At 48.2% G+C, this 25,859-nt stretch overlaps 3 protein-coding genes across 7 annotated transcripts in view; 2 read left to right on the forward strand and 1 right to left on the reverse strand.

Annotated features, from left to right (window-relative positions):
- The first annotated feature begins 567 nt into the window (after positions 1 to 567).
- VASP (vasodilator stimulated phosphoprotein) lies at positions 568 to 19,852 on the forward strand. The gene is made up of 12 exons (XM_069985584.1): positions 568 to 955; positions 5,990 to 6,158; positions 9,297 to 9,465; positions 10,686 to 10,743; positions 10,898 to 10,935; positions 11,178 to 11,440; positions 11,739 to 11,890; positions 12,021 to 12,109; positions 14,886 to 14,931; positions 15,011 to 15,089; positions 15,728 to 15,785; positions 19,257 to 19,852. Exons 1-12 carry the CDS (start codon positions 951 to 953, stop codon positions 19,292 to 19,294), a joined length of 1,164 nt encoding a protein of 387 aa, XP_069841685.1. The 5' UTR covers positions 568 to 950; the 3' UTR covers positions 19,295 to 19,852.
- A 40-nt stretch (positions 19,853 to 19,892) lies between these two features.
- OPA3 (outer mitochondrial membrane lipid metabolism regulator OPA3) lies at positions 19,893 to 25,772 on the reverse strand. The gene is made up of 2 exons (XM_069985589.1): positions 25,555 to 25,772; positions 19,893 to 20,382 (listed from the first exon to the last, which is right to left on the reverse strand). The coding sequence occupies exons 1-2, from the start codon at positions 25,694 to 25,696 to the stop codon at positions 20,072 to 20,074; spliced, it is 453 nt and encodes a 150-aa protein (XP_069841690.1). The 5' UTR covers positions 25,697 to 25,772; the 3' UTR covers positions 19,893 to 20,071.
- The window catches only part of GIPR (gastric inhibitory polypeptide receptor), a 130,091-nt gene continuing 129,807 nt past the window's right edge, over positions 25,576 to 25,859 (forward strand). For all 5 annotated transcript variants that reach the window (XM_069985576.1, XM_069985574.1, XM_069985580.1 and 2 more), the window contains exon 1: positions 25,576 to 25,846. The gene's annotated coding sequence lies outside the window, so the exon portion shown is untranslated. The remainder of the gene's footprint in view (positions 25,847 to 25,859) is intronic.

Consider the following 25,859-nt stretch of genomic DNA (forward strand, 5'->3'; position numbering starts at 1 on the left):
TACCTGAGGATAAGGTGTATGGACCTCATGTCCTTATATTACTATTATAGTCTATCAGTGATGTCATACAGGGGGCGGGGCTGTGACTACCTGAGGATAAGGTATGTGGACCTCATGTCATTATGTTACTATTATAGTCTATCAGTGATGTCATACAGGGGGCGGGGCTGTGACTACCTGAGTATAAGGTATGTGGACCTTATGTCATTATATTACTATTATAGTCTAGCAGTGATGTCATACAGGGGGCGGGGCTGTGACTACCTGAGTATAAGGTATGTGGACCTTATGTCATTATATTACTATTATAGTCTAGCAGTGACGTCATACAGGGGGGATTGATCCCAGGCTTGTGTGGCAGACTCTGGAGAATACATTGTGTCACGTTCAGACTAGATACATGGAATGTGAGGTGTGTGATACACTCACCCGCCAGGTGTTCCCCTCCCTCCACTCTCTACATACCCCCCTGGGGGCAGCAGTTGCAAGCTGTGGGGGAAGGTGCAGGCGGCGTTGCCCCTTTAAGTGGTGGGGCTGTGGCTTGTTGCCGCTTTAAGAGAAGGCAGAACCCAGAAGAGAGGAAGTGATAGCTGTAACAGGGAGGAAAGAAAGAAACAGCCTGAAGACTGAGGCTGCAGCCAGAGAGACAGGCAGAGGCTGCCCAGAGACAGGCACAGATTGAGACAGGCTGGGGTGGGAAGAGACAGGCCGGGGACAGAGACAGGCTGGAGAGAGAGAGGCTAGAGACATAGGGAGAGGCAGCGGCTGCAGAGACCTAGAGACAGGCTGTGCCCATAAAGAGACAGGCAGGGCAGGGAGAGGGGCCCGGGGGGCACAGCTGGTGCAGGGGACACTTCCTGCTATGCCCAGATAGCTGAGGGGGCAGAGGACAGCAGGGTGGGGGCGGCACAGGTGAGGGCACATTCCTACCAGCAGGAGGCGCCGCCAGCATGAGGTGAGAGCTGATCGTGTCCTGTCCTGTCTGCGCCGTCATCTCTATATACTGTATACTCTGCCTGCTGTATATACTGTATACTCTGCCTGCTGGTCTGTATACTGTATACTCTGCCTGCTGTATATACTGTATACTCTGCCTGCTGGTCTGTATACTGTATACTCTGCCTGCTGGTCTGTATACTGTATACTCTGCCTGCTGGTCTGTATACTCTGCCTGCTGGTCTGTATACTCTGCCTGCTGTATATACTGTATACTCTGCCTGCTGGTCTGTATACTGTATACTCTGCCTGCTGGTCTGTATACTGTATACTCTGCCTGCTGGTCTGTATACTCTACCTGCTGGTGTACATACTGTGTACTCTGCCTGCTGGTCTGTATACTGTATACTCTGCCTGCTGGTCTGTATACTCTGCCTGCTGTATATACTGTATACTCTGCCTGCTGTATATACTGTATACTTTGCCTGCTGGTCTGTATACTCTGCCTGCTGGTCTGTATACTGTATACTCTGCCTGCTGTATATACTGTATACTCTGCCTGCTGGTCTGTATACTCTGCCTGCTGGTCTGTATACTGTATACTCTGCCTGCTGTATATACTGTATACTCTGCCTGCTGGTCTGTATACTCTGCCTGCTGTATATACTGTATACTCTGCCTGCTGTATATACTGTATACTCTGCCTGCTGGTCTGTATACTGTATACTCTGCCTGCTGTATATACTGTATACTCTGCCTGCTGGTCTGTATACTCTGCCTGCTGTATATACTGTATACTCTGCCTGCTGTATATACTGTATACTCTGCCTGCTGTATAAACTGTATACTCTGCCTGCTGTATATACTGTATACTCTGCCTGCTGTATATACTGTATACTCTGCCTGCTGTATATACTGTATACTCTGCCTGCTGTATATACTGTATACTCTGCCTGCTGGTCTGTATACTCTGCCTGCTGTATATACTGTATACTCTGCCTGCTGGTCTGTATACTCTGCCTGCTGTATATACTGTATACTCTGCCTGCTGGTCTGTATACTCTGCCTGCTGTATATACTGTATACTCTGCCTGCTGTATATACTGTATACTCTGCCTGCTGGTCTGTATACTGTATACTCTGCCTGCTGGTCTGTATACTGTATACTCTGCCTGCTGGTCTGTATACTCTGCCTGCTGTATATACTGTATACTCTGCCTGCTGTATATACTGTATACTCTGCCTGCTGGTCTGTATACTCTGCCTGCTGGTCTGTATACTGTATACTCTGCCTGCTGTATATACTGTATACTCTGCCTGCTGTATATACTGTATACTCTGCCTGCTGGTCTGTATACTGTATACTCTGCCTGCTGTATATACTGTATACTCTGCCTGCTGGTCTGTATACTCTGCCTGCTGGTCTGTATACTGTATACTCTGCCTGCTGTATATACTGTATACTCTGCCTGCTGGTCTGTATACTGTATACTCTGCCTGCTGTATATACTGTATACTCTGCCTGCTGGTCTGTATACTCTGCCTGCTGTATATACTGTATACTCTGCCTGCTGGTCTGTATACTGTATACTCTGCCTGCTGTATATACTGTATACTCTGCCTGCTGTATATACTGTATACTCTGCCTGCTGGTCTGTATACTCTGCCTGCTGTATATACTGTATACTCTGCCTGCTGGTCTGTATACTGTATACTCTGCCTGCTGGTCTGTATACTCTGCCTGCTGTATATACTGTATACTCTGCCTGCTGGTCTGTATACTGTATACTCTGCCTGCTGGTCTGTATACTCTGCCTGCTGTATATACTGTATACTCTGCCTGCTGGTCTGTATACTCTGCCTGCTGGTCTGTATACTCTGCCTGCTGGTCTGTATACTCTGCCTGCTGGTCTGTATACTCTGCCTGCTGTATATACTGTATACTCCGCCTGCTGGTCTGTATACTGTATACTCTGCCTGCTGTATATACTGTATACTCTGCCTGCTGGTCTGTATACTCTGCCTGCTGGTGTATATACTGTATACTCTGCCTGCTGGTGTATATACTGTATACTCTGCCTGCTGGTCTGTATACTCTGCCTGCTGTATATACTGTATACTCTGCCTGCTGGTCTGTATACTGTATACTCTGCCTGCTGTATATACTATATACTCTGCCTGCTGTATATACTATATACTCTGCCTGCTGGTCTGTATACTCTGCCTGCTGGTCTGTATACTGTATACTCTGCCTGCTGGTCTGTATACTGTATACTCTGCCTGCTGGTCTGTATACTGTATACTCTGCCTGCTGGTCTGTATACTGTATACTCTGCCTGCTGGTCTGTATACTCTACCTGCTGGTGTATATACTGTGTACTCTGCCTGCTGGTCTGTATATGTATATACTTTACCTGGTGTATGTATGTATTTTGTATATTGTACCTACCTGGGTGCATTATATATGTACTTGGGTGTGTATACTATGTAATATGTGTATATACTGTACCTGGGCGCATTAGAGATGGTATATACTGTAACTGGGAGCATTAGAGATGGTATATACTGTACCTGGGCGCATTAGAGATGGTATATACTGTACCTGGGAGCATTAGAGATGGTATATACTGTACCTGGGCATATTAGACCATAGATGGAGTTATACTGTACTATGAAATCCCATTCTTCATATCTGGCAGTGACCTCACATTCCTGTATAATACATCAATGACAATGTGTGTGTGATGTCACTGGTCCCGGATGCCTCCAGTAGGCGGTGCTAGAGGCAGTTTTGTTCCTTTGGAAGTAAAGCTAATTTGCATACATGGATGACATCGCACCCCTCTCAATAACGCTCAGTTGAAATTGACTTCACATTCTTCTTTGTAACACATATGTGGCAGTGACATCAGCCATCAGCTCTCTGGACTGACAGTGACATCACACTGCACCAGAACACCTGGACGACAGTGACATCACACTGCACCAGAACACCTGGACGAGAGTGACATCAAACTCCTCTATTGACATCTAGTGACATCACACTGCACTATAACACCTAGATGACAGTGACATCACACTTCTCAATTACACCTGGATCACAGTGACATCATCCATTGCTCTGGACTAAGACATCACACTCCTCTATGTATAACACCTGCATCACAGTGACATCACACTCCTTTCTCTTACACATATAGTGCAGTGTGAGCTCACAGTTATCTAACACCTGGATGATCGTGACCTTACACTCCTCTCTATATAACACCTGGATGACAGTGACATCACAATGCACTATTACACCCTGATAACAGTGACCTCACACTCCTCTATTACACTTAGATCACTGTGACCTCACACTCCTCTCCACAATACTTTTATTGTCCCCTTAGACTCATCTCTATAAAGCAGAATTGTGACATCACACCCCTCTCTGACACACCTGTATTGTCACATAATAACCCCCCATACTCCAGTGACCTCACACTCCTCTATTACACCTGGATGACAGTGACATCACGCTCCTCTATTACACCTGGATGACAGTGACATCACGCTCCTCTATTACACCTGGATGACAGGGACCTCACGCTCCTCTATTACACCTGGATGACAGGGACCTCACGCTCCTCTATTACACCTGGATGACAGTGACATCACGCTCCTCTATTACACCTGGATGACAGTGACATCACGCTCCTCTATTACACCTGGATGACAGTGACATCACGCTCCTCTATTACACCTGGATGACAGTGACATCACGCTCCTCTATTACACCTGGATGACAGTGACATCACGCTCCTCTATTACACCTGGATGACAGTGACCTCACGCTCCTCTATTACACCTGGATGACAGGGACATCACGCTCCTTTATTACACCTGGATGACAGTGACATCACGCTCCTCTATTACACCTGGATGACAGTGACCTCACACTCCTTTCCACAATACTTCTATTAGACTCCTCTGTATAAAGCAGACCTGTGACATCCCACCCCTCTCTGACACACCTGTCTGGTCACATGATATCCCCCCCCCTCACTCCAGTGACATCACTGTCCTCAGTATACAGCCGTCTCCTCACATCACAGCACCTGGATGAGGTCATGCGGCTGTTTGCTGTCGGTGACTGAGCACTTGGCTGTTACTTCCTGTGTCCTTCCCTCTTCTCAGTCATTGTGGTAGCTCCCGGCAGCTTCTTATAGCCTTATATAGACAAAACCACAACGTGCAGCGGGGGGAGGAGGTGGGGGATAGCCGAGGGAAAACCACATTTTTTTATTTTAGTATTGTGCGTCTGACACACTGTAGATTAGATGTGACACGTTCCGTATTCAGCGTGGCTTTATATACCGCAATGTCCGCTATTACTCCTACAGCACAGAGCGTATAGCGTTCTATGAGGAACCGTCTGCCGTCACGTTATAATCTCATATTATTTATAGGCTCCAGTCAGTTATCATGAGTCACGTCGCCTAATAAGTTATCCAGGGAACGTGGGGGGAGAGCTTTATGTGTAATAGACTATAATTATGCGGTGTGATGTCATCGCCTCATGTATGATGTCACCACAGTGTCCTCTCAGCGTTTATTCATGATGTGTGTGGATTGTCAGCTCTTGTGGTGCCCCTACCCTGTATATACATCTGAATGAGGTGAGGGCACCAGGAGGATTGGCGGCCTCAGTGTGTGTGTGTGTGTGTGTGTGTGTGTGTGTGTGTGTGTGTGTATATATATATATATATATATATATATATATATATATATATATATATATATATATATATATATATATATATATATATATTAGTATTATACACACACATTTCATTATATGAGGTGATAAATTATGAAGTCAGCTCCTATATATGAGGTGACATCATGTTTATAACCTGCAATGTACCAGGACATCCACACTAGTGTAGGGCAGTGCTCTCCCAGTTTGTCTCCCTGCAGGGGATGCTGGGAGTTGTAGTTTTCCTCAGGATGGTGATATGTGTATATGTGTTGGTCAGCTCTCGCCTCATCGTCTTCCTCTTCTTTGCAGTGAGACACCGGTGATCACGGCCAGGGCCACCGTTATGGTCTATGATGATGCCAGTAAGAAATGGATCAATGCCGGAACTGGCCCCGCCGGACACAGCCGAGTGCAACTGTACTACAGCCCGGGGCCACAGAGCTACCGCGTGGTGGGGAGGAAAATGCCCGATCAGCAGGTATGTTCTGGGTGTATGAATGATGTAAGTGTGTACGATGTGTATATCATATATGTGTAGTGTATTCATCATGTAGGTAAGTGTGTACGATATGTATATCCTATATGTGTAGTGTATGAATGATGTAAGTAAGGGTGTACTATGTGTATATCATATATGTGTAGTTTATGAATGATGTGAGTGTGTACTTTGTGTATGTCATGTATGTGTAGTTTATGAATGATGTGAGTGTGTACTATGTGTATGTCATGTGAAGTAAGTGTGTTTGAACTATGTGTATAAGGTGTGTGATGTATGTGTGGTGCGAATGCTTGTTGTGTGTCATATGTGTGTGTATAATGCATGTGTCATGTATGTGTAGTATAATTATATATATATATACATACACACACTATGGGGGAGATTTATCCAACATGGTGTAAAGTGACACTGGCTCAGTTGCCCCTAGCAACCAATCAGATTCCACCTTTCATTCCTCACAGACTCTTTGGAAAACGAAAGGTGGAATCTGATTGGTTGCTAGGGGCAACTGAGCCAGTTTCACTTTACACCATGTTTGATAAATCTCCCCCTATCTCTGTATCATGTGTGTGTGATGTACCATGTGTATTATGTATGTGCCGTGTGTGTTATGCATGTGTGGTGTCTGTGTAGTATATATGTACCGTATGTGTAGTGTGTATGAGTGATCATACAGTAATGCCCTCTCGTTGGTGTTCTTGCAGGGAGCCCATGAGTAGTGTCTGTTTCTCAATTACACTACAATGTGCAATTACACTGAACGATTAGTTAAAAAATGCAAAACTTGAGCGAACGAATGTGTAATTACAGCGAACGATTAACGATAATTTTCGGTTCAGATCTAAATCAACGACATACGAATGATTGTTCGATTGTTGTCTGCAATTACACATAACGATTATCGTTTAAATGCGAACAATATAATGATTTTTCGTACGATAATCGTCCCGTGTAATAGGGCCCTTAGGGTGCTATTGGGTTCTCTGTATAAAATAGCTGCCACCCAGGGTCGTATCAACAGCTGTTGCTGCCCTAGGCACTAAACCTGAAGACGCCCCATCTTGCGGAGCGGGGCGGGAGAGTGGTTTCGGCCACATGTATCTCTCTACATGTAGAAACATTGTCTGAATCGCATTTTTCATGGGTTTTTAACTGCTTAAAACATACATTTCCACATTGAATCAATGATTAGAACTGTCTCCATATTGTCTGAAGGAATTCTCACCACAGGATTGGTGGATTGGTAGGTAATAGCTGTAGGCGTCACAGCCACGTCAGACCTGACCATACCTCCCCCCTACCCCCCTCAAAAAGACCCCAGATTTACTGGCAAGTCTGAACAGGAGGTGGGAGACTAAAAAAATAAAATAAAATAAAAAGTTGTTTCCTTCCCCCTGCTCCCTGGTGCTACCCCCCTGCAAGGTGCTGCCCTAGGCACCGGACCACGGGTGCCTAGTGGTAAATACAGCCCTGCTGCCACCCAGCCCTGTGCCCCCCCCCATTCCATAGAGTAGTTGATCCTATGGTTATCCCTGACTGTATAGAGAACCCCCAGGCTGATCCTCTGCCGGGAACCGGGGAGGGTGAGCTATTCCAGGAATGTGTCCACCGCCAGGGGGGACGGGTGCCGAGTAAAGGAACCGCACTCATCCTACTGACAGGGCATCTCCTGCTGACCAGGAAAAAACTGTTCCTCCATCCTCCTTGTATGTGTATGAGGTCCACCGTTCCACTGCCACCATTACAGTATCCAGAGTGCTGCCCCCTGTATTTCCCCAGACCCCAAACAAGATTGGAATCCGCAATGCTGTACAGGCTAACCACATACACCCTATCCTAACCCTAACCTCATCGCCTACTGATCTTCCTGACTGTGTAAAAGCTCGATAGTTTGACACTACTGCTTACAGTAGAGACCCCATAGTGTTACTGACTCCATAGTGTGTCCGCTCTTACAGTATAGATGCCATAGTGTGACCGCTCTTACAGTATAGACCCCACAGTGTGACTGCTCTTACAGTATAGACCCCACAGTGTGACCGCCCTTACAGTATAGACCCCATAGTGTGACCGCCCTTACAGTATAGACCCCATAGTGTGACCGCTCTTACAGTATAGACCCCACATTGTGACTGCTCTTACAGTATAGACCCCTTAGTGTGACTGCTCTTACAGTATAGACCCCACATTGTGACTGCTCTTACAGTATAGACTCCATAGTGTGACCGCTCTTACAGTATAGACCCCATAATGTGACCGCTCTTACAGTATAGACTCCATAGTGTGACCACTCTTACAGTATATACACTATAGTGTGACCGCTCTTACAGTACAGACTCCATAGTGTGACCGCTCTTACAGTATATACACCATAGTGTGACCGCTCTTACAGTATAGATGCCACAGTGTGACTGCTGTTACAGTATAGACCCCTTAGTGTGACCGCCCTTACAGTATAGACCCCACAGTGTGACCGCTCTTACAGTATATACACCATAGTGTGACCGCTCTTACAGTATATACACCATAGTGTGACCGCCCTTACAGTATAGACCCCACAGTGTGACCGCTCTTACAGTATATACACCATAGTGTGACCGCTCTTACAGTATATACACCATAGTGTGACCGCTCTTACAGTATATACACCATAGCGAGACCGCTCTTACAGTATAGACTCCATAGTGTGACCACTCTTACAGTATAGACCCCATAGTGTGACCGCTCTTACAGTAGAGACTCCACAGTGTGACCATTCATATACTCCTCTCCAGCCGCCGGTTTTGTCTTAATATGTGAGAACATTGCAGTGTGGACACAGGAAGGACGTGTTGTAACGCTCAGAGCGGCTGCGGCTTCTTGTGTATTCTTGCACAGCCAGGATTTCTGTCACGCAGAGCACAGATTCAGTGACTCGTTGTTGCGCAGTTATGATATTTTGCCCTTTTCAGTTGTGTTACCACCTGCGGGAGGAGTGGTGATCTATGTCTTCTTATCATGTACTGTGCGCCCTACTAACCCGACACGGAGGTCGCTGGGTCCTAAGCTCTGGGGGTGGGGAGACGTCTTGTCTCATATCCGTTTATCTCATCCTTTCTATCTTCACCTTGTGTGTAGGTTGTAATTAATTGCCCCCTGGTACGAGGGCTGAAGTACAATCAGGCCACGCCCAATTTCCACCAGTGGCGGGACGCACGGCAGGTGTGGGGGCTGAACTTCAGTAGTAAGGAGGAGGCCGGACAGTTTGCTGCTGGGATATTACAAGCTCTCGACTGCCTGGACACTGGTAAGAATCTGCCTGGTGGGCCCCCAGAAAATGGCTGCACCCCTTTGCAAACTTTAATCCCCCCCCCACTAAGCCGTCAAGTGTAATCATAAACCTACATGGTTATGAATAACGTATATGGTATTATAGCACCAGTGTATAAGGAGCCAAATTATTACCATACATATCACCTTCCCACTATTGCTGACCAAATCCTGTATACAGATTATTACCAATAATAACTGTATACAAGGGGTTAACCATTACAATGACCACTAGTATTACCACCATACTGTTATTGACCAAATCTAGTATCCAAGACCAATAGTACCAGTTTACAAGTGACGACTATTACCATGGCTACTAATGTCATCACTACTGAATGAAATCCACAGTAAAGGAACAATTTCACCTCATATAGTGACCATATAGGGGTAGATCCAACTCTACACAGGCTCTTCACACCATAAGTGATTACAGTGCAGTTACAGCTAATGACTCGCAGGGGGCGTCTTTGAGTTACTCAGAGGGGGCATCTTCTCCAATCACAGTTCACTTTTCCTTTTCTTCTCCATCCAACCTAGGCCATCATGAGAACTTCTCTCAGCCACAACTCATCCCCATAGAATTTGCCAGAAAACATCTATATTGCCCCCCTCTGTTCTCTCATTTAGTGGATAAGCCCCTCAGTCTCCGTACAGTAGTTAGACTCTTTTGTGCCCCTCCATATTTAATAGTAGTTAGGCCTCTCTGTGCACACATATAGTAGTCAGGCCCCCTTCTGTGCACCTATATAGTAGGTGTGGCTCCCTGAGCAATCAGCCCCCCAATCCCACTCAGTAGTAGTATCTCCATGTAGATAATTCCCCATATGTAGTCTCTCTGGTAGGTAGGCATCCCCCTGTAAGTAACACCCCCAATAGAAAGCCCATCAGTATGTAGTATTCCAGTGTAGGCATCCCATGTAGGTTAGTCCTGTGTTTAACTGTTAGCGCTCATCAGGAGTGCTTGTGGTTAAAGGGCCGGATCCAGGGCATTTGGGAGGCCATTTGCAGCACCTGGGAGGGCCACTCAGCCACAGTGTGCTGCAAGTGATGTCATAGTGCCGGGCCCTGTAGCAGCTGCTATGGCGGCAGTTCTCACCATGTCCCTAAGGCTTCCTTTCAGTCCGGGGGGTCAAGCATGTTCCTTAGTGGCGGGGCCTCCACTTGTCTGACTTTTCTTTTTTTTTTTCTTTGCAGGTGTACCCTGGCCCAATCAAAATGGACCTAAAATGGAAGAACCGGAGCCACCTAGAAGGTGGGTGCATCTGACATCCTAGAGTAGTTGTCGTCTTAGGGGTGCAGAAAGGCCAGCATTGATCCCTGTAACCTACATATGGGGGATTGTGGCCCCTAAACAGTTTGGCTTCATGTCTGTTCTTACCAGTAACCATCTTGTTCTCTGTCCTCAGGCCACAGCCAGAACCAGAGCACAGAGTCCAGAGTCCAGGTGAGGGGTTTGCTGGGTCCTAATATTAGAGTGCTAAATAAGTGATCTTCCCTGTCCGGCGGTTATAATTGTCCTCAGTCTTCCTAATCTGATCCCCATCCTCCCAATGGCTGGTGAGGGTTTTCCTCTTCTTGCACTGGTTGGGTTTCTGGCTTTACCTGCACATTTCCAGCTTCACTTTTGGGTTCAGGGTTAATGGGTCGGGGTACAATGGCCGTCACTCACCATCACTTCTCTTGCAGTTGCTCCAGTCATCACGCCATCAGCTGGACCACCGGCACCACCAGGACCTCCTCCACCACCAGGACCACCACCTCCACCTGGGGGTCCTCCAGCTCCACCTGGGGGTCCACCGGCTCCTTCTGGGGGTCCACCAGCTCCTCCTGGAGGTGGACCCCCTCCTCCTCCCCCTCTACCTTCAGGAGGAGGAGGCGGAGGACCTGCAGCCGGCGCTGGAGGTCTAGCAGCGGCTTTAGCTGCAGCGAAGCTGAAAAAAGTGGCAAAGGTAAGAAGTGCTGGGAGGATATGAGGAGGTGGGATAAAGCAGCAGGTCTGGGAGGGGTTACCATTGATTCGATGAAATTATGGTGCGTTTACACAGAGAGATTTATCTGACAGATTTTTGAAGTCAAAGCCAGGAACAGACTATAAACAGGGTGCAGGTCATAAAGGAAAGACTTGAGATTCCCTATCTTTTCAAGTCCATTCCTGACTTTGGCTTCCAAAATTGGTCAGATAAATCTGCCTGTGTAAACGTACCATTAGAGTATGTAATTGACAGTTCTCCTCTTCTTGTTTGACAGGATGATGTGGGGGGCACCTCTCCCAGTACTGGGGGGCCAGCCAAGCCAGATATTAGCCGAACCAGTGGAGGAGCCTCAACAGGCGGTGGAGGTGGCGGTGGCGGTGGCGGTGGAGGACTCATGCAGGAGATGAATCAAATGCTGGCCCGCAGGTAACGTCTGCCCAACCCAACGCGTTCCCCACCCCCGTAATGAAGTTGTTTGGGGATGGACGTATCATCACTGTGCATTATACTTTACACAGACCATAGAGCCGATTCATTTCCTGATATCTCCTTATAGGAAAAAGATGACACAGCAGCCCCCAGAGCGCCCAGCCCCCACCACCACACAAGATGACAACGACATCAGCAGTGGGCGGAGCCCAGCCGGTGAGTCCGTCTATAATATCTGCATCCACTGGAGGGAGCTGTAGTCTGTGGCACCAGTTCTGCTTTGGCCAACACCAACAACAAAGAGGAATAACCCAAGAATATGTGATTGTGTTGTGGCTAATTCACACCCTGCAGGGGCGGGGCTTAGGACAGGGATTCACAAATAGTCTCCGCCCCTGCAGAGCATGCACTAGGCTGAACACAGGGTTGGTTTTTTTTTAGGGAGTTCTCTCAGTGTCTTCTCACTTCATCATTGCCCATTATGTTCTTTCACGATTTCTAACCCCTTTAAGGACACTGCTTAGCGTATTTAATATCCTGGCAGTTTTTGTTTGTTTTATCTCCATATGAATTTTTTTTACTGTTTTAACTATGTAGATGCTGTGGATAGCATTGACTGCGGCATCTGAGAGGTTAAACAGCTGGGATTGGAGATATCTCTGATCCCACTATTATTGCGGAGGGTTCACATCCGTCCCATCACTTTGCCATAATCCTCTAATGGTATAGCAGAACTCCTGCAGCATAGTGTGACACGTTGGGAAGGGGTTAATTGTCTTGTTCCTCATTCGCTGTGCACTGGACTCAAAGATCCTGCAGTGCCATCAGCTGGCCACAAGTGGAATAGAGCGAAATAGCGTAAAGCACCATTAACCCCTTAGTGATCAGAGGCTTTGGGATCAGATGCTTTCTGCAGGTTTTTCCACTTTTTTTTTTTTTTTTTTTTTTTTTTTTACCTCAATTTTACTAGAGGTAATTTTTGCATAAAGTATATTTTGCAACTTATGATTCAATCCAATAGATTTTTTTTTTCTGTGTGCACTTTTTTTCAGGTTTGTGTGTTTTGTCTGTTTTTGTTTTTTTTTTATTTGCTAGAAATGTATCTGTTAAGCACAAAACTACCTCTCTATACACATGATATACAGGGGGCAGGGCTGTGACTACCTCTCTATACACATGATATAGAGGGGGCGGGGCTGTGACTACCTCTCTATACACATGATATAAAGGGGGCGGGGCTGTGACTACCTCTCTATACACAGGATATACAAGGGGCGGGGCTGTGACTACCTCTATGTGCACATGATATACAGAGGCGTGGCTGTGACTACCTCTCTATACACATGGTATATAGGCTGGGTGTCAGCAGTAATATATGAATAGCTGTTCCTGTAGTATAAGGTGTGTGGATCTTATGTCTGATCACATTATATCATTGAAGTCATCCTGTGACTGTGACTACCTCTCAGTTCTCTATGGTTTAGAGCAGGGCTGTGGAGTCGGTAAACCGCAGTTTCTGAATTTTATAAGGTCCGACTCCAGCTCCTTCATAAATGGCCAGTCAGACACCAGGGGACTTATTTTTCAAACTAGTGTACAGTAGATCTGGCTCAGAAGCTTCTGTGTAATGTCCTACATGATCCTGGGGCGACTTCTGAGGAAATAAGGAAAGATATAAAGCAGCTTCTCCTGTGTGTGCAGTGGATGCAGCCAGTCTCCAGCCTCCATGATATCACTGCATTGGGAGCGTGTTGCACTGTGCACTGTGTGCACATAGCGCACACACACAGCCTACTGCAGCCATAGCGCGCGCACACACACACACACAGCCTGCTGCAGCCATAGCACACACACAGCCTGCTGCAGCCGTAGCACACATGCACACACAGCCTGCTGCAGCCATAGCGCACACACACACAGCCTGCTGCAGCCATAGCGCGCACACACACACAGCCTGCTGCAGCTGTAGCACACATGCACACACAGCCTGCTGCAGCCATAGCGCACACACACACAGCCTGCTGCAGCCATAGCGCACACACACACAGCCTGCTGCAGCCATAGCGCGCACACACACACAGCCTGCTGCAGCCGTAGCACACATGCACACACAGCCTGCTGCAGCCATAGCGCACGCACACACAGCCTGCTGCAGCCATAGCGCACACGCACACACAGCCTGCTGCAGCCGTAGCGCACACACACACAGCCTGTTGCAGCCATAACACACACACATACACACACAGCCTGCTGCAGCCGTAGCACACATGCACACACAGCCTGCTGCAGCCGTAGCACACATGCACACACAGCCTGCTGCAGCCATAGCACACATGCACACACAGCCTGCTGCAGCCATAGCGCACACACACACAGCCTGCTGCAGCCATAGCGCACACACACACAGCCTGCTGCAGCCATAACACACACACACACAGCCTGCTGCAGCCATAACACACACACACACAGCCTGCTGCAGCCGTAGCACACACACACAGCCTAGTATTCTCCCAGAGAGAAAACATTACACTGAGGACAGAGGTTACTGCTGCACTTATGGCTTCTCCTCCTCCTTCTCTATATTACACAGGATATCTTCATATTACACTGCTGCTCATATACAATCATCCAGCGAGAAACCTGTACAGATCTCCCCCCCCCACACACACACACAATGGACTCTTCCAGCTCAAAAACAAACTACCAAAAAGATACATGGAGGAAACTAAATGTATGGGAGAAAGGGGTTGTTTTTCTGGTTGTTATAAATAAAGGACTTAGATTGATAGAACATGAACTATATTAATGAGGAACATTTATAAAATCCAAATGAAAACTCAATTATAATTTTTTTTTTTTTTTATTGCTGGAATTTGAGTTGGTACATTTCTTCCGACTCAGACTCCAGCCAAAACTATCTTTTGACTCTGACTCCACAGCCCTGGTTTACAGTTCTAATGATTATATTTTTTATTTACATTTTGTCTCTCAGAACCGGCCCGCCGCCCCTGGGACAGAGGAAGCACGACACTGCCGCGGTTAGTGAGGGCATGTGAGGGGTTAATGGGTGTGGCATTTGGTCTCAGCTCTGTGACTATTCCCTGTGTCCTTTTGTAGGATGAAATCCACCGTCAGCAGCCCGGCAGACACTGCCCCAAGCACCGATGAACCGGACTCAATGGAGAGGATTAAGCAGGTAAGACAATGATGTGGTCTCCATGTTGTATGCAGGTCAGGTGCGTTGGGGAAGGTACAGAATTATCTGTGACTCCAGGGGGTCCATACATTATCACAACTATAGATTCTAGTTCTGGCTTCAGTGACATGTAAGGGATAGGTGTGTGTGTATATATATATATATATATTTATATTTATATATATATATATATATTTATACACACACAGTGGTACCTTTGGTTTAAGAGCTCAGTTTTTCAAAATTGTGACTTGGTTTAAGAGCATTGCTTTGGTTTAAGAGCTCCCTGTACTGGGTAGGAGCGGGAGTGGAGGAGGGGCATGGTCTGCATAGCGGGGTCTACACCTCTGTACTCTGACCCAGGAAGTCTCCCTCACCTTCCAAATCATAGCAGATCCACTTCAGGCTGGGGCTTACATCAGGGGACAGGACTGTGGAGGTAATCAATTGGGAACCAATTGTTTGCATATCAGTGATTTCTTATGGGAAAATTTGCTTTGGTTTAAGAGTAGCTTTAGATTACAAGCACAGTCCCGGAACAAATTATGCTTGTTATCCAAGGCACCACTGTAATAAATATATATATTATATTATATTATATTACATATACACAATGAAATGCATCTATTTTCCCACAGGAATTATTGGAGGAAATGAGGAAGGAGCTGCAGAAAGTCAAGGAGGAGATCATAGAAGGTGAGATTTATTATAATTACCGGATGTATCACATGACCTACCAGCCCCTCCCACTGCACACATACATACATGTACTGCGGGAACATGGTGCCCGTCCTTACACCAAAGATGAGGTCATTGGGAGAGATTTATCAAACATGGTGTAAAGTGAAACCTCACAGACTCCCCTTTAATTTGCAATCCCATAAGACCTGTGTGTGTACTATGCATGGACTCTACATCTCCATCCACAATAGACCACAGAGCGTTATCTGTACGGACTATGATTTAATACGCCGACCATGGGGAAACTAGAATGGCCGCTGCAATCTGAATGTAACTGGATTGTAAGACGTAAGGATAATGGGGTATGATGAACGAGACCACCGGTCAATCACAAGTGGTAGAAATGGGGAGGACATGCAGCCAAGAAGACACCTTCCTCCCTCTCTATAAGTCATTGGATGAAAGACACCATGATCATACACTTAGGGCCCTATTATATGGAGCAATAATCTGCCGAATCAGAACAATTTAGCAGACCATCGCTCCGTGTAATAGAGACAACAATAAGCAGGTGATTGCGTCCTTAGGTCCTGACCTAGAATCATTGGCTGCTGAGCGCTCATTGCTACCTGTAATATTGATGCGTGGCTGATAGCTGTGTAAAAAAACTAAAATAATAAACTTATACATACCTCTCCACGCTTCGGCAGTGTCTGAAGTGACAGGCCGCTCAGCCCATCACTGTCCCGGTGATTGGCTGAAACTTCAGACACTGGGGAGCAAAGGAGCGCAGAGAGGTATGTATAACTTCAAGGGCTGCACGGACATCGGTAAAGATTATGTATAAAATATATCGCTTGCTGCACGATTATTGTGCTGTATATGGATTCTGTAATCTGCCCCCAAGTCTTTTACAAGTTGTGGCAGTCTTTAAAGCAGAAGTCCAGTGAAATTTTTTTATTAAAGTATTGTATTGCCCCCCCCAAAAGTTATACAAATCACCAATATACACTTATTACGGGAAATGCTTATAAAGTGTTTTTTTCCCTGCACTTACTACTGCATCAAGGCTTCACGTCCTGGATAACATGGTGATGCCACGAACAGACTCCCTGAGCTGTGTGGGCTTTGGCTGCTGGAGAGGATGATGGCAGGGGGACACTGAGGGACACAGGGAACTGGAGGGACACTGAGCATCCCTCTGCCATCATCCTCTCCAGCAGCCACAGCCCGCACAGCTCTGGGAGTTGGGGAGTGACATCACCATGTTATCCAGGAAGTGACATCACCATGTTATCCAGGAAGTGACATCACCATGTTATCCAGGAAGTAAAGCCTTGATGCAGTAGTAAGTGCAGGGAAAAAAAACTTTGTGCATTTCCTGTAATAAGTGTATATTGGGGATAGGGTTGGGCGATTAATCGGATTAATTCGCCCAGAAAGTTAGAATCGATTTAGATTTTTTGTGAAAATCGTAAATTCAATTTTCACAAAAAAAATCATTCCAGCAGGACGGGTGGTGCGGCCGGGAGTGTGCGGCGATGCGGCACTGAGTGTCGGGCGGTGCGGCGAGGTTCAAGGCTGCGGGAGCTGCCAGGGGCGGCCAGGAGCTGCAGTGCTGAGTAGCGGGCAGCCGGTGCGGTGCCAAGTGTCTGGCGGGCGGTGTGGCGCTGAGTGTCGGGCGGGCAGGACCTGCGGCGAGGTGCCGGGAGTATCTGGGCGGCCGGGAACTGCGGCGCTGAGTGTCTGTCGGGCGGGCGGTGCAGGGCGAGCGGGCATCCGCTTAAAAGAGCAGTGAGTGACTGACCTGCCCCCGCCCCTTACACACAGCTTTTCGCTCCCCTCTTGGCCACACATGCAGATCCCCGGTCTCTGGAGGAGGCTACAGGGACTGTACAATAGGGTGCTTGGGCGCTATCACCCTATTGTACAGTCCCTGCAGCCTCCTCCAGAGACCGGGGACCTGCATGTGTGCCAGGGTGAGGAGAGGAGGAGGAGTGCTATGTGCACTCCTGCCTCAGTTTCCCCAAGTCACCCCAACGTCTACTACTACCGCACCCCTCATCCTATACCTGTACTACTACTACTACACCCCTCATCCTATACTTGTACTACTACTTTTACAAATCCCCTCATCTATACCTGTACTACTACCAACACACCCCTCAAACGTGTCAAACGTCATTAAAGTAGTATCTGATGCTGCAAGGAGCAAAATGTTCTGTTTATTTAATAAAAAGAAAAAAAAAAGAGATTTAAATCGAGAATCGACCCAAAATTTTTTAAAAAACAAGAATTTATTTATTGACCATATCGCCCAGCCCTAATTGGGGATTTGTATAACTTTAGGAGGGGGGAGGGGGCGCGCAATACAACACTTAAATAATAATTTTCACCGGACTTCTTTAAATTGCTAAGATTTTGGGTGGAGATCTTAGAACCAGCAAAGATTTTGATGCAAATGGTCAACTCCCAATCACATTGCCACAAAGGCCACTGTGGTACAGGAGGAAGTCGGCATATTTGAAGAAAGCCATGATTGTTATGTAGAGATAAATGTGAACAGCGCTCCAATGTGTGAGGTCTGCAGGACATAGGTAGATGCAGGGGAGTAAAGGACGACTCTCAACTGGCGTGGTTGTGCAAATGCAAGGCACAACTCTCAATGATCACGTGTGTGGACCGCAGCCACTCCCAGAGACCAAATCGGTAATTGCATAAAACATATATCCTCCACTCCAACCACTGGGTAAGATCGGGCGCTGGTCCAAGATAGGCAAAAGTTTGCCTATCTTGGACCAGCGCCCAATCTTACCCAGTGGTTGGAGTGGAGGATTTGTTTTTTATGATTGTTATGTAGGACAGTGCACCATCACATGCATTGCAGTACACTATTCCATGTTCACAGGTGTACAGGGGACGAGTATGTTTTAATCGGAAAACCCTTTTAAAGATGAACTAAGAGAACTTGGTGGTCCTCTGGAGAGAAAAAGAAATTGTTCTTGAATTAACTCGTGTCAAAATTATATAGGATTTGTAAATTTATTCTGTAAAAGTCTTCCAGTACTTATCAGCTGCTGTATGTCCTGCAGGAAGTGGTGTATTCTCTCCAGTCTGACACAGTGCTCTGTCGCCACCTCTGTCCATGTCAGGAACTGTCCAGAGCAGCAGCAAATCCCCATAGAAAATCTCTCCTGCTCTGGACAGTTCCTGACATGGACAGAGGTGGCGACAGAGCACTGTGTCAGACTGGAGAGAATACACCACTTCCTGCAGGACATACAGCAGCTGATAAATAGCTGGAGATTTTTGAATAGAAGTTACAAATCTATATAACTTGACGCCATTTGATTTTTTAAAAAGAAAATTCTCTGGAGTTGCCTTTTCAATCCTGAAAACAACTTGCCTAATAATTGCATGGTAGGTATTGTAGGACAGACTGACTACAGCGGATGTCATCTTACAGCATGGTTTTCTTGTTTATAGCCTTCATGCAGGAGCTGCGCAGGACCAGCACCTCGTGATCCAGCGAGCACCTCCGGTGAAGCGTCAGGCTCCATTCACTGTGCTGCACGGCAGACTCTGCAATCATTCCCAAGCTGGGGGCTGAGGGGCCCATCAATAAAGGGCAATGTCCGCCCTGTACTGCTGGCTGGGCCCGCTCCTCACTTCTGTACTAACCCCTGCTCTGCAACCTCCCCCTCCTGTACTAACTGCATTTCCACCCTCCCCCGCCCCGCACTCTCCCGAGTGCCTCTAAACGGGTTTGCAGAGGCTCCGAGCTTCAACCAATAGGATTTTATGGGATAATTAACGGGTTGTTTTTTTTTTATTGTTTTTAAATCATTTCAAATTTTTGTACAAAATTTTTTTAGCAGAATTAGTGGCTGTGTAATGGGTGGCGGGTGAGGGGGTCTCCTCGTGGGACGGTAGCTTTAGGATACTAGTGTCAGACACTGGAGAGCGGCGCTGCCGGGTGTTCGGGGGCTTTGGACGATGTTGCGCTGATATCTATATATATGGAACTTTGTTGTTTTTTTTTTTGTAAGCAATTTTCTAGAAATAAAATCCTTTGCCTATTGTGCGGTGTGTGGAGGGAGTTCTGTACAGACACCGGACACATCACAGCAATGTCCTTTATTCCGGTATATACATATTCCAGCGGCCGGGGGGCAGCACAGCCCAGCCTCTATTCCTCCCAGCTCCTCAATTGTCCCTCAGTTGAGTCCAGCGCCCCTCCATGGCTGGAGACACGGGGCGGGGACCAGTCTGGCATTGGCTTTAGCACAGGTGCCCTGGCCTCACTTTGCCACCATCTGTCGCTCTGCGGCTCGGGCACGCGCATCCAGCTCATCTGTCAGGAGACCTAGTCGTGCGATCTCCGTCTCCATGGAGCTCAGTCTGGCCTCCATCTCCTCCTCTTTCCGCCGTGAGTTAGTGGCCTGTCGTGAATACTCTGCAACCATGCAAGCGCCACCAATTAAAAAGATGGTGGCCTCCCCCAGGAGCTCTGCCCCAAGATCAGCCGCTGCCTCCTCGTTCAGTGGTTTAATGGCGGCCCCGCGGAATCCCATGATCCTCATCTTCGCTCGCATCTCCACCCAATGGTAGACTGTGAAGAGAAACAAGATAACTAAAATACAGGCTGCAGTGTATGGGTGCAACCTCCAGGGGGCAGGAGGGATCCAAACAATAAAGATGATTGATGGGCGACAGCAGTATATAGATACCACAGGGAGGATAGTGACAGCAGTATATAAGATAGGTGGATAGTGACAGCACTATATAGATAAAACAGACAGGAGGACAGTGATGGGTGATACCAGTATATAGATCAGACAGGAGGACGGTGACAAGTGACACCAGTATATAGATGACAGTGACAGGCGACAGTTGTATATAGATAAAATAGGAGGACAGTGACAGATGACAGCTGTATATAGATAAAACAGACTGGAATACACTGAGGGGTGACACCAGGATACACATCATCCCCTTCCCCTTTGAATGACCTCTTTAAAGGTCGCTGAGCATGCACACAAACTTGTCCTATACAAAAGATCCTTGTGTCTATGGGCCGCCATTGCGCTGCCTTTAAGCGAGATCGGCGCTCACCTGCAAATCAATGAATAGGCCGGGCCGTAATATTCACTGTTTACATGGAAATATATGCGCCGGATAAAGCGCGGGCAAAAAAACCATTAGCAGGTTACCACATGACAGACACAAAAACAACAGGTAATGTCATAAGGTGCAATAAACCAGAAAGGACGGAGGCCCACACGGAAAAGGAAAGGAAACGAAGCAGAAGAGCAGAGAAAGAAGGGGAGGAAGAAGAACACCAATAATGAGCTAAAAGATTTTGGAACTCAACAGAGTCTGTAAACTGATCCCAATAGCAGCGTTTTCTTCTGCCACTTTGACATGGGACAATTATTGGGAGAATGAGCAATCCTAGGTCATATAAGTAGCCATAATATAAAAAAGGCCTTAAGTCTACATGGCTTGCCATAAAGCACATGACTAAATGCTGTAAAAACAGCATAGACAAGATGGCCGCCCCCATGAAAATGTACTAGAAATACCAAAATGAGGGGAAAAATATCCGTGATGGAGGGGGCAGTAAGTGATTTATTGTTGTGTGATACAAGGGGCAGAATAGCTGTGATATGGAGGGCAGGGGGTCACTGGTATTGGGGCAGTATAGCTGGGATATGGAGGACAGGGGGTCACTGGTATTGGGGCAGTATAGCTGGGATATGGAGGGCAGGGGGTCACTGGTATTGGGGTAGTATAGCTGGGATATAGGGGTTCACTGGTATTGGGGCAGTATAGCTGTGATATGGAGTGCAGGGGGTCACTGGTATTGGGGCAGTATAGCTGGGATATGGAGTGCAGGGGGTCACTGGTATTGGGGCAGTATAGCTGTGATATGGAGTGCAGGGGGTCACTGGTATTGGGGTAGTATAGCTGGGATATGGAGGGCAGGGGGTCACTGGTATTGGGGCAGTATAGCTGGGATATGGAGGGCAGGGGGGTCACTGGTATTGGGGCAGTATAGCTGTGATATGGAGGGCAGGGGGTCACTGGTATTGGGGTAGTATAGCTGGGATGTAGGGGTTCACTGGTATTGGGGCAGTATAGCTGTGATATGGAGGGCAGGAGTCACTGGTATTGGGGCAGCATAGCTGTGATATAGAGGGCAGGGAGTATTGGGGCAGTATAGCTGTGATATGGAGGGCAAGGGGTCACTGGTATTGGGGCAGTATACCTGTGATACAGGGGGCAGGGGGTCACTGGTATTGGGGCAGTATAGCTGTGATATGGAGGGCAGGGGTCACTGGTATTGGGGCAGTATAGCTGTGATATGGAGGGCAGGAGTCACTGGTATTGGGGCAGTATAGCTGGGATATGGAGGGCAGGGGTCACTGGTATTGGGGCAGTATAGCTGGGATACAGGGGGTCACTGGTATTGGGGCAGTATAGCTGGGATACAGGGGGTCACTGGTATTGGGGCAGTATAGCTGGGATACAGGGGGTCACTGGTATTGGGGTAGTATAGCTGGGATATGGAGGACAGGGGGTCACTGGTATTGGGGCAGTATAGCTGTGATATAGGGGTCACTGGTATTGGGGCAGTATAGCTGGAATATGGAGGGCAGGGGGTCACTGGTATGGGGGCAGTATAGCTGTGATATGGAGGGCAGGAGTCACTGGTATTGGGGCAGTATAGCTGAGATATGGAGGGCAGGGGGTCACTGATATTGGGGCAGTATAGCTGTGATATGGAGGGCAGGGGGTCACTGGTATTGGGGCAGTATAGCAGTGATATAGGGGGTCACTGGTATTGGGGCAGTATAGCTGTAATATGGAGGGCAGGAGTCACTGGTATTGGGGCAGTATAGCTGTGATATGGAGGGCAGGGGGTCACTGCTATTGGGGCAGTATAGCTGTGATATGGAGGGCAGGGGGTCACTGGTATTGGGGCAGTATAGCTGGGATATGGAGGGCAGGAGTCACTGGTATTGGGGCAGTATAGCTGGGATATGGAGGGCAGGGGGTCACTGGTATTGGGGCAGTATAGCTGGGATATGGAGGGCAGGAGTCACTGGTATTGGGGCAGTATAGCAGTGATATAGGGGGTCACTGGTATTGGGGCAGTATAGCAGTGATATAGGGGGTCACTGGTATTGGGGCAGTATAGCTGTAATATGGAGGGCAGGAGTCACTGGTATTGGGGCAGTATAGCTGTGATATGGAGGGCAGGGGGTCACTGGTATTGGGGCAGTATAGCTGGGATATGGAGGGCAGGAGTCACTGGTATTGGGGCAGTATAGCAGTGATATAGGGGGTCACTGGTATTGGGGCAGTATAGCTGGGATACAGGGGGCAGGGGGTCACTGGTATTGGGGCAGTATAGCTGTAATATGGAGGGCAGGAGTCACTGGTATTGGGGCAGTATAGCTGTGATATGGAGGGCAGGGGGTCACTGGTATTGGGGCAGTATAGCTGGGATATGGAGGGCAGGGGGTCACTGGTATTGGGGCAGTATAGCTGGGATATGGAGGGCAGGAGTCACTGGTATTGGGGCAGTATAGCTGGGATATGGAGGGCAGGAGTCACTGGTATTGGGGCAGTATAGCAGTGATATAGGGGGTCACTGGTATTGGGGCAGTATAGCTGTAATATGGAGGGCAGGAGTCACAGGTATTGGGGCAGTATAGCTGTGATATGGAGGGCAGGGAGTATTGGAGCAGTATAGCTGTGATATGGAGGGTGGGGGTCACTGGTATTGGGGCAGTATAGCTGTGATATGGAGAGCAGGGGGTCACTGTTATTGGGGCAGTATAGCTGTGATATGGAGAGCAGGGGGTCACTGTTATTGGGGCAGTATAGCTGTGATATGGAGGGCAGGGGGTCACTGGTATTGGGGCAGTATAGCTGGGATATGGAGGGCAGGGGGTATTGGAGCAGTATAGCTGTGATATGGAGGGTGGGGGTCACTGGTATTGGGGCAGTATAGCTGTGATATGGAGAGCAGGGGGTCACTGTTATTGGGGCAGTATAGCTGTGATATGGAGAGCAGGGGGTCACTGTTATTGGGGCAGTATAGCTGTGATATGGAGGGCAGGGGGTCACTGGTATTGGGGCAGTATAGCTGGGATATGGAGGGCAGGGGTCACTGGTATTGGGGCAGTATAGCTGGGATACATGGGGGTCACTGGTATTGGGGCAGTATAGCTGGGATACAGGGGGCAGGGGGTCACTGGTATTGGGGCAGTATAGCTGGGATATGGAGGGCAGGGAGTCACTGGTATTGGGGCAGTAAAGCTGTGATATGGAGGGTGGGGGTCACTGGTACAGGGGCAGTATAGCTGTGATACTGAGGGCAGAGGGTCACTGGTATTGGGGCAGTATAGCTGGGATATGGAGGGCAGGGGGTCACTGATATTGGGGCAGTATAGCTGTGATATGGAGGGCAGGGAGTATTGGGGCAGTATAGCTGTGATATGGAGGGCAGGGAGTATTGGGGCAGTATAGCTGTGATATAGGGGGTCACTGGTATTGGGGCAGTATAGCTGTGATATGGAGGGCAGGGGGTCACTGGTATTGGGGCAGTATAGCTGGGATATGGAGGGCAGGGGTCACTGGTATTGGGGCAGTATAGCTGGGATACAGGGGGTCACTGGTATTGGGGCAGTATAGCTGGGATACAGGGGGCAGGGGGTCACTGGTATTGGGGTAGTATAGCTGGGATATGGAGGGCAGGGGGTCACTGGTATTGGGGTAGTATAGCTGGGATATGGAGGGCAGGGGTCACTGGTATTGGGGCAGTATAGCTGGGATATGGAGGGCAGGGGGTCACTGGTATTGGGGCAGTATAGCTGTGATATAGGGGGTCACTGATATTGGGGCAGTATAGCTGGGATATGGAGGGCAGGGGGTCACTGATATTGGGGCAATATAGCTGGGATATGGAGGGCAGGGGGTCACTGATATTGGGGCAGTATAGCTGGGATATGGAGGGCAGGGGGTCACTGATATTGGGGCAGTATAGCTGGGATATGGAGGGCAGGGGGTCACTGGTATGGGGGCAGTATAGCTGTGTTATGGAGGGCAGGGGTCACTGATATTGGGGAAGTATAGCTGGGATATGGAGGGCAGGGGGTCACTGATATTGGGGCAGTATAGCTGGGATATGGAGGGCAGGGGGTCACTGGTATTGGGGCAGTATAACTGTGATATGGAGGGCAGGGAGTATTGGGGCAGTATAGCTGTGATATGGAGGGCAGGGAGTATTGGGGCAGTATAGCTGTGATATGGAGGGCAGGGAGTATTGGGGCAGTATAGCTGTGATATGGAGGGCAGGGAGTATTGGGGCAGTATAGCTGTGATATGGAGGGTGGGGGTCACTGGTATTGGGGCAGTATAGCTGGGATATGGAGGGCAGGGGGTCACTGGTATTGGGGCAGTATAGCTGTGATATGGAGGGCAGGGGGGTCACTGGTATTGGGGCAGTATAGCTGGGATATGGAGGGCAGGGAGTATTGGGGCAGTATAGCTGTGATATGGAGGGCAGGGGGTCACTGGTATTGGGGCAGTATAGAGGATGTGAAGGCTCCCTATAACACCATGTGATCAGGGTGACCTCTCAGAACACGATCGCCGCTTTAAGCAGCTGCTCTCTGATTGGCTGACGGAGATCTCTCCTGAAGTCCCATTGGTCGCCTCCCTCCATGTCCCGGTTATTACGGCGGCACAGCCGTCTCCCGTGTATACTCACACTGAGCGGGCGGCAGGCAGACGTAGGTGCGGAAGAACTCGCTACGCCGAGCTCCCGCCTTGATCCGGTTGGCGAGCGGCTTACTGATCTGCCGTATCCCCAGATACAGGAGCTTCGCGATGGGAAAGGCACCCACCACCATGTTTAGTGACGTAACATACCGGAGTCCAACCCCCTGTCACTCTACGTATTCTCCTTTTCCGCGTTACGCCCCGCCCCCTTCAGTTGAGCCAATGAGATGGAAGGGCGGGAACTGCCACTGACTGACCACGTGACTTCTGTTCAAAGTTCGGTTAGTAGCGTCT

This window comes from Dendropsophus ebraccatus, chromosome 10, assembly GCF_027789765.1.
Source record: "Dendropsophus ebraccatus isolate aDenEbr1 chromosome 10, aDenEbr1.pat, whole genome shotgun sequence".
Classification (NCBI taxonomy): domain Eukaryota; kingdom Metazoa; phylum Chordata; class Amphibia; order Anura; family Hylidae; genus Dendropsophus; species Dendropsophus ebraccatus.

Excerpts from the sequence above, each read along its gene's own strand:
- VASP (XM_069985584.1), top strand. Across the intron at positions 10,936-11,177 it reads GCACAGAGTCCAGAGTCCAG|TTGCTCCAGTCATCACGCCA; the intron begins GTGAGGGGTTTG and ends CTTCTCTTGCAG. Across the intron at positions 11,441-11,738 it reads AGCTGAAAAAAGTGGCAAAG|GATGATGTGGGGGGCACCTC; the intron begins GTAAGAAGTGCT and ends CTTGTTTGACAG.
- OPA3 (XM_069985589.1), bottom strand. The coding sequence starts at position 25,696 with ATGGTGGTGGGTGCCTTTCCCATCGCGAAGCTCCTGTATCTGGGGATA. Across the intron at positions 20,383-25,554 it reads CTGCCTGCCGCCCGCTCAGT|TCTACCATTGGGTGGAGATG; the intron begins GTGAGTATACAC and ends TTCTCTTCACAG.